At 44.4% G+C, this 7,638-nt stretch overlaps 1 protein-coding gene across 3 annotated transcripts in view; it reads left to right on the plus strand.

The window, feature by feature from the left end:
- RIOK1 (RIO kinase 1) overlaps positions 1-7,408 on the plus strand; it is a 30,093-nt gene extending 22,685 nt beyond the window's left edge. For 2 of the 3 annotated variants that reach the window (XM_036868442.1, XM_036868443.1), the window contains one exon: positions 687-5,490. In XM_036868442.1, coding sequence (XP_036724337.1) covers positions 687-797 — 111 coding nt within the window. In that variant the 3' untranslated portion in view covers positions 798-5,490. Of the gene's footprint in view, positions 1-686; positions 5,491-6,905 lie in introns of those variants that run through there. The other variant, XM_036868444.1, reaches the window with a different exon arrangement.
- The last annotated feature ends 230 nt before the right edge of the window (positions 7,409-7,638 follow it).

Here is a 7,638-nt window from a genome sequence, read left to right on the forward strand (position 1 = left end):
ATAAGAGATGCTACTGATGAAACAATCCATGGTGGCTAACTGTTACTCTTTAGTCTTAGCCTGATCCTTTAAACCTTCTAGAGTGAGGGTTCCAAGACTTCTGAGAGACATACCCAACTCCCTAGCGCACGTTCTCTTTGGCTATCTTCAAATTTCTATTAAGAAATCTTAAAGAAAATTTTCATCCCAAATTCTACCACCAAGCCATTATCATTTTCAATTTTTTTTTCTGTGATGCTCACTTTTTATCTTTTTACATATATTTTAAAATTTAGTTGTGGGGCTTCCCTGGTCGCGCAGTGGTTAAGAATCCACCTGCCAATGCTGGGGACACGGGTTTGAGCCCTGGTCCGGGAAGATCCCACATGCTGTGGAGCAACTAAGCCCGTGCGCCCCAACTACTGAGCCTGCGCTCTAGAGTCCATGTGCCACAACTACTGAAGCCCGTGCGCCCTAGAGCCCATGCTCTGCAACAAGAGAAGCCACCGCAATGAGAAGCCCGTGCAGCACAATGAAGAGTAGCCCCCGCTCGCCGCAACTAGAGAAAGCCCGCGTGCAGCAACGAAGACCCAATGCAGCCAAAAATTAATTAATTAATTAATTTGTTTAAAAATATAGTTGTAATAATAATATGAATACTCAGAATGAATGAAATTCGCAAATTTTTTTACTTTTTGTTTTTACAGGAAAGAAAAAAGATGGTCAAGGAAGCCCAGAGAGAGAAAAGAAAAAACAAAGTTCCTAAACATGTGAAAAAAAGAAAGGAGAAGACAGCCAGGACGAAAAGGGGCAAATAGAACCAGAATTGTATGATGTACAGTGATTTCCCATCACCTGCTCTCTGAGCTGCATCTGGAGGATGGGTTATTGATTTTAACTGAATGGTTATTACTGCAGTGTCCATGTGGACGGATTCACGTGTTTTCGTGTAATTATGTAAAAAGCTCTAAGCTCTAGTGTCTAGGTCTAGTCCCTAGCTCTGTGTGGTATTGATAGAGGATTGTTTAAACTACTATTTTAATGAAGAACTTTATACAGTTTTACTTTTGTATATATTTTCTCCTGCAATGTGGTTTTTGAAGCATCGTAACTGTTTAAATGTATTGAGCATTCATGTAAAGGCACTTTGGACAAACTTGGGCAAATTGTTTTTGCTTTGTTTGTACGTGCCAAAGACCCATCTGAAATCATTTGATTATAAGGCCACAGTTTCTATAAAAGGGGGTTTCACTGATTTAGAGAATTCAGTTGTTGATATAATCGTTCATCGCAGCTTTGTTCTATGTGTATTGATGATTATTTACAATGAATTTACTCTTCATCTTTCATATTCTTTTTTGAGCTAGGACCTCCTAGTTGATAAGCTATTTCACGTTCAACTATGAGACCTGTTCATTCATTCATCAAATATTTGAGTATTTTAGGTGTGAGGGATACAGCAGTAAATCAAAAGCAATTTCCATAGATAAACCTAGTTTCCCTTAAACCGAAGCTTGTACCTGCTTGTTTGAGAATCAGTGGGTTATTGAGGGAGGGGCGGGTCTACTGGATAAAGCAGACAAAAGTTACTACCTTCAGCTGGTTTGCGTTTTAATAGGAAGACAAGGCATTGAAACAAAATAAGTAAAAAATAGTCTATCAGCAGGTAATATATTCCGGGGTGGGGGGGAGAAATAATGTAGAGAAGAGAATGCCTGGGGCGGTGGGAGAGTGCAGGTTTAAAACAGGCCACACTGAGAGGCCATATTTGGGCAAATACTTGAAGGATGTGAGTCATGTGCATATCGGGAGAGAAGAGCATTCCAGGCAAAGCAAACAGCAAGTGCAAAGGCTCCGAGGCAGAAGTGTGTCTGAAATGTTCCAGAAACAGGGAGCTAGAGCATCATAACCACGGGGGGGGGATGTAGCAGCTTAGATCAGGTGGTGGTATGTGCCTGGAAGGTTTTGAGCAGAGGAATGGTGTAATCTGACTTCTGTTTTGAAAGGGTCGCGATCCCTGTGGCTTCCAGGGAGAACTGACTAGGAGATGGATGGGGGCCGGCGGGCGGCTGGGTATGTACCGTGGTAACCCACACGACAGATGTCGGAGGCTCGGTCCAGGATGGTAACAGTGGACATGGAGAGAAGCGGTTGGATTCTAGGTAAAGCAGGCACGGTGAACTGGATGTGCCATGAGAAATGCCGATTTTAGTCCTTGAATCAAAGGCAATTTCCGTAGATAAACCTAGTTTCCCTTAAACTGAAGCTCGCACCTGCTTGTTTGAGAATCTGTGGGTTATTGAAGGAGGGGCGGGGTCAATTGAGCTTTTAAAGTTTTAAGTCAAATTTATTATATTCATAATAGCCTCTCTTCCTGACTTGAAAAAAGTTCAAAATATGAAGTATAATTTCAGTGAAACACAATTGTATGTCCTCTAAAATATTCTACAGTTAACACAACCAAAGAGAAAACAAAAAAGGAGGCTGAGCAGTCCAGTACACCTTGGGGGATCCATCTTCAGGACCCCCTGGTTCTCTCATGGGGTGGGTCTTACCTCCAGCCAGGCGTGTTGGAATCAGGTGGTCGGGGTCCTCAGTGCCATCTTTGGTGAATCGAATGCAATCACTAGGCTTGGATTCAGTTTCACTGGGCAAAAGCGGTGTCGGCAGGATGGACACTCATTACCTGCTGCCAGGAGGAAGTGGCTTGTGCCGTGCCAAGACTTGGGACTGTAGGGGTATTCTAATTTGAGGCGCCTTTTTCTGACAGCTTGCTGACGTGGCTGTTTCCCTGTCTGGATTCTGGGCTGTAGCTGTGGCTGAGTGGGAACCACTGGTAGCATTCTTGCCAAACTGGTCTGAAACCGTTTCCCTTGTTGGTTTCTTGCCAGGAGGTGTGGAAGAAGGAGCCTCTTTGTATGCCGACTTAACAGGGCTACTTTGTGGCTTTGACTGCAATAGAATTTTGAGCAGTTGACAGGTTTTAGCGTCCCTGGATTATTGGTTGTGCAGTGACTTTCCATTTGGAGAGATGAGCTCTGGGGTCTCTTGATCCAAAGGCTGGGACATCATTTTGTCAGTTGTTGATGTATCTGGTTTTCTGTCCTATTTTGTTGACTTTCTAATCGCTTCAAAAAATGCAGGTGTTTCTAAAAGTTTACTGTGAGGAATCTGGATGATTTCGTTGAAGCACGAAATCACAGCTATTTCCTCTGCGGCTCTACTTATTCTTCCTCTGATGAAGCAGTTTAGGAACAGAACTCCCCCTGGCCCAGGAGCTCCGGCATTTGAGCCTGGCCTTGGAGTGAAGAGGTGGGCAGAGTGGCAGCTGGCTGCCTAGGTCTGATCAAATGCGAATCCACGTTTGGGGCTGACACCGCGTTTTCTTCAGCTTTCTCTACTCCTTGATGAAGATGGACTCAATCGGTTGAAGAACTTTGTAGTTTGGTACTAAGACTTGTTGGAGAAGAGCTCTCCTTTTCATGGGTTTCTGTTGAATTCTGTGCAAGCAGCTTGTTGTTTCTTGGTTGCAGGCCTATCCTGTTTTGTGGCTATGATTTCATTAACCTTTTGGCTCAAAATGAAGAGATGAAGAAGTTCTTCTGGAAGCTGGTAGAAATTCACTTGAAGGACATCTCAAATGTCGTGGGCTCTGAGTGTTGACGTTTCTAAAAATCCTTTTGGTTTTCAAGAGCTTGACAGATTTTCTAATTTTTGGTTGTTTATACACATGTAAGTAAAGACCAGGAACATTCATTCAGAGCTTGACTTTGACTTCCGGGGTTTACTTTTTGATGATGAAAGGGTCACATGAATCAGCAGGTAAAGCAAATCCTGCTCCTCAAGGTATAGTCTCCTGTGAAGATTTCCTGTGACCACATCAGATGGCTAAGATTTTCAACCATTGGTGATCATAAAACAAGAGCTCTCCATGTTCTGTCTCTTGAATTGGATTAGGTTATTACATTCCTAATCCATTTTGGTTGGAGTTTTTAACTTCCATATCCTTTGGGTTTGTGTTGCCTTGGAAATCAGGGCTTTTATTAGTGCTCCAGGGGAAATGATAGTGTTGTGTCTGAAATCATTTAAGCTAGTTTCCGAAGGAAAAGATACCTTTCTCGCGTCTGTGTTCTCCAGAGATCTTAGTCGCGGTTGGTAGTGCTGTGGGAACCTCTGGGCTTGAACTTGGAGAATGAAGACTTGAACTCGTGGAATTTTTGGTTTTCGGCTTTCCTTCATTTTCTGTGTCACTCCACATCCTGCTTTGACTGCTGGCAGGCCGCGGTCGTGAGGGGGTGGCCCTCGTACCGCCTGGAATAGCCACACACCCACAAAATCCTTTCTCTCTCCTTTTCTCCCAGAATGGCAAGGGCATCATCTGTGTGTGAGCACAGCTATTTCTAGCTCTCTGAGAGCTTTCTACCCCTCTTATCAATGCACCTTGATAATTTTAAGGCCGAGCAACTTAATCATCTCGGGGTGAAATTTTAACCTTTACACATTTTCTGCATAGCTGTCTTGGAGTCATAAACTTGTCAGTGAAAAAGTGGTGGGTCCTTGGGGTCCAAGTGCAGCAGCTGGAGAGACGGGCAGGCAGAGGATGGGCTGTTTAAAGTACGCATGGGGGTCGCCCTTGTGGGTAGCATCTGCGCTACAGCCGTGGGCGTGAGTGGCTGCATAGGGGAGCGTCAGAGGCTTAGGTCAAGGAACTGAGGCCAGGGTTTTGGAAGGACCATCTGTGTTAGGACAGGGCCTAGTTTTAGAGTGTCCGTGAGTGACATGCCTGAATCTTCAGTGGGCTGGCAGAGGGGTGACGTGGACTTCTGTAACGTTGTGGGGAGGTGAGGGGTGTCTGACGACGTCAGTGCCCTCCGGAGAGCCAGGGTTTAAACGGGGCAAGGAGAGGGGAACCCTCAGAGGAGATGTTGAGCGTACGAGGCTTCTTGCTGGTGTCTGACCCCACGTGGGTTCCAGACGGCACTGAGGGGAGTGTTTCAGGATGGAGAAGAGTAGGAAAAGCCCCATTGTGGGGCTGGATGCTTCTGGGTCTGAGGGCCTGACCCCATTAAGTAGGCAAATGCCACAAGCACATGGAGATAAAAAGTAGTGCCTGCCTCGTGGAGTTATTGTGAAGGACACTGAGGAGAGCTACGGGGAGCTTGGTAAGGGCTGGATCAGGCTGGTGATCCTGAACTCAGTCATTAAAGATGGAACAGTCAGACCCCTTGGTGTTCCTGCAGTGATGTGAAAAGAGGTTCACAGAACCTAGAAAGTATCTTGCCTCCCCCCAGAAACGTTGAACCTCAACCCATGTAGCTGCCAGCTGTAATCAGCAGTTTACAAAGTATACAGCTCACAGGAACAGGATAAATGATGCTGGGAGGATATAGCCAACCGAATTCAGAATAAGGGGGAAAAAAAAAAGAAGAGGGAGAGCTATGATAAAGAGGTCTAAGAGACATATTTCCCAATGCTGTGGATTTCACTTGGATCCTGATTAGATCAAACCAACTGTAAAAAGATGGACTGTTTTGGGCTTTCTTTTTAGACAAATAGGGAAAACTAAAAATGGAGGAGGCATTAGATGATAGTAAGGGATTGTTAATTTTACTGGGTGTGGTAGTGGTATTGTTTTGAAGAATGGTTCTCTCAGAGTATGGACTGAAGTCTTTATGGGTGAGATGGATAGGATGCCTGCGATTGTTTCAAAATTCTCCATCCTTGACCGACTCCTAAAGGAAAGTGGCGGATGAAGCAGGAATAGCAGGAGGTCAGTAGTTGCTAAAGCAGAGTAATGGGTATGTAGGGATTTATTATACTCTTCTCTCTCTTTAACAATTTCTGTAAGAAAAAAGGGTTTTTTTTTTTTTTTACTGAGACAAAGTAACTATATTAAGTACTTAAAACAGGGCTTGTCACATAGTAGTACTGTATTACGCAAGTATCTATATTTTTATTTTACTCGTTATTCTTAAGTAACTTTTTTTGCCCAGGCATCAAGGTTTAATCATCTGGGCCAAAGAAGTAGGTGTAGGTAGGACTGTGATGGCTTCTGGTACTGGCCCAGCTCGGCAATGTCACTTGAAATGCCCTTTGTGAAGGCAGTTCGAGACCTTGTATGTTGAACAAATGCTGACAGAAGTTTTAGTGCTGCCAAGCCTGACCCTTGTTTTAACATGTCACCTTCTCAGTGACCTGTCCTAACCACTCTGCCTGGATTTGCAGTCTGCCCCCTTAACTAAGGCCCCTACACACCTTATTACCTTTGCTCTGCATCGTTTTTCTAAAGCTCCTCTAACTAACTTCCAGGTAGACCTCGTTTTATTGCGCTTCACAGATAATTGCGGTTTTTACAAACTGAAGGTCTGTGGCAACCCTCTGTTGAGCACGTCTGTCTGTCTGCCATTTTTCCAACAGCATTTGCTTACTTTGTGACTCTGTGCTACATATTTTGATAGTTCTCACCATCTTTGAAACCCTCTACCAGCAAAAAGATTACATCTCGCTGACAACTCAGATGATGGTTAACTTTTTTTTAGCAATAAAGGATTTTTTAATCACTTTTTTCAGACACAATGCTATTGCACACTTATAGACTGCAGTCTAGTGTAAACATCACTATTTTATGCACTGGGAAACCAAAAAATCCGTGTGACTTGCTTTATTGCACTACTCGCTTTATTTGGTGGTCTGGAGCCGAGCCCGCGGTATGTCCGAGCTCTGCCTGTACTTACGTGCTGAATTTTCTCATACGTATTGTGTGTCTTCCCTCACCTCCCAACCTCTTCCTAGAATGTAAGCTCCACAGGGGCAGGGATTTTTATCTTTGTTCAGTTTTGTATCCCAGCACCTAGAATTGTGTCAAAAATACCGTAAATGCTCAATAAATATTTAAGGGAATAATACGTTGTGTTTCTTAAACAAAGGTGGAGTTGTGACATCGATTGGATACACACACCACCACCCCCCCTTGATGATAAAAATGAAGACTAGGGGTTGATGTGCATTGACTTGTGCCCTCTAGCCCTCCCTTCAGTGACCGGGGGCGCCCACTGTAAGGTGACCGACTACACCTGGGGGCTACAGCGCTGGCCCTGCACAGTCTTCTGTCCTCAGACCCTCGGCATCAGCACAGCTCTCCAGCCAACAGAACGGGTGCATTTTAAACTGGATTGTTGTTTTGACTTTGACCACGTGAGACCATTTGACTGTTATCCAAGGTGCTTGGGCAACAATGGATCGACTGATGAGTTATTCAATCCCAAATCACCATAATGTAGGAGAATGGGAGACCTGATACAAGCCTAGGCTTATAGTCACACATTTTGCCAACTCTTCCCAAATATGAACTGAAAGTTTTGAAAATAAATTGATCTTAAGAGATGGTTCTGGTGGTGGTCTGTGAGAACCGTTCCAGATACAGATGTATTTTTTTTCAGTAAATGATACCAATATTGGCGGTGATGTTGGGAGCCTCCCTCCTGCTGCCGGGCACGTGAACGTGGTCAAGGCTAGCCGGGGCAGGGTCGGGGGTGGGGGAGTTGCAGGAATGGATAAGGCACCTTCCGTTGGGGGAAGATTTCTTGTCTGTGGATTGCGGGAATTGGACCAGATAGCCATCAAGTTTCTCCTTTACAATTCTATTATTTTAAAACGTGT

The sequence above is a fragment of the Balaenoptera musculus genome, chromosome 11 (assembly GCF_009873245.2).
Source record: "Balaenoptera musculus isolate JJ_BM4_2016_0621 chromosome 11, mBalMus1.pri.v3, whole genome shotgun sequence".
Classification (NCBI taxonomy): domain Eukaryota; kingdom Metazoa; phylum Chordata; class Mammalia; order Artiodactyla; family Balaenopteridae; genus Balaenoptera; species Balaenoptera musculus.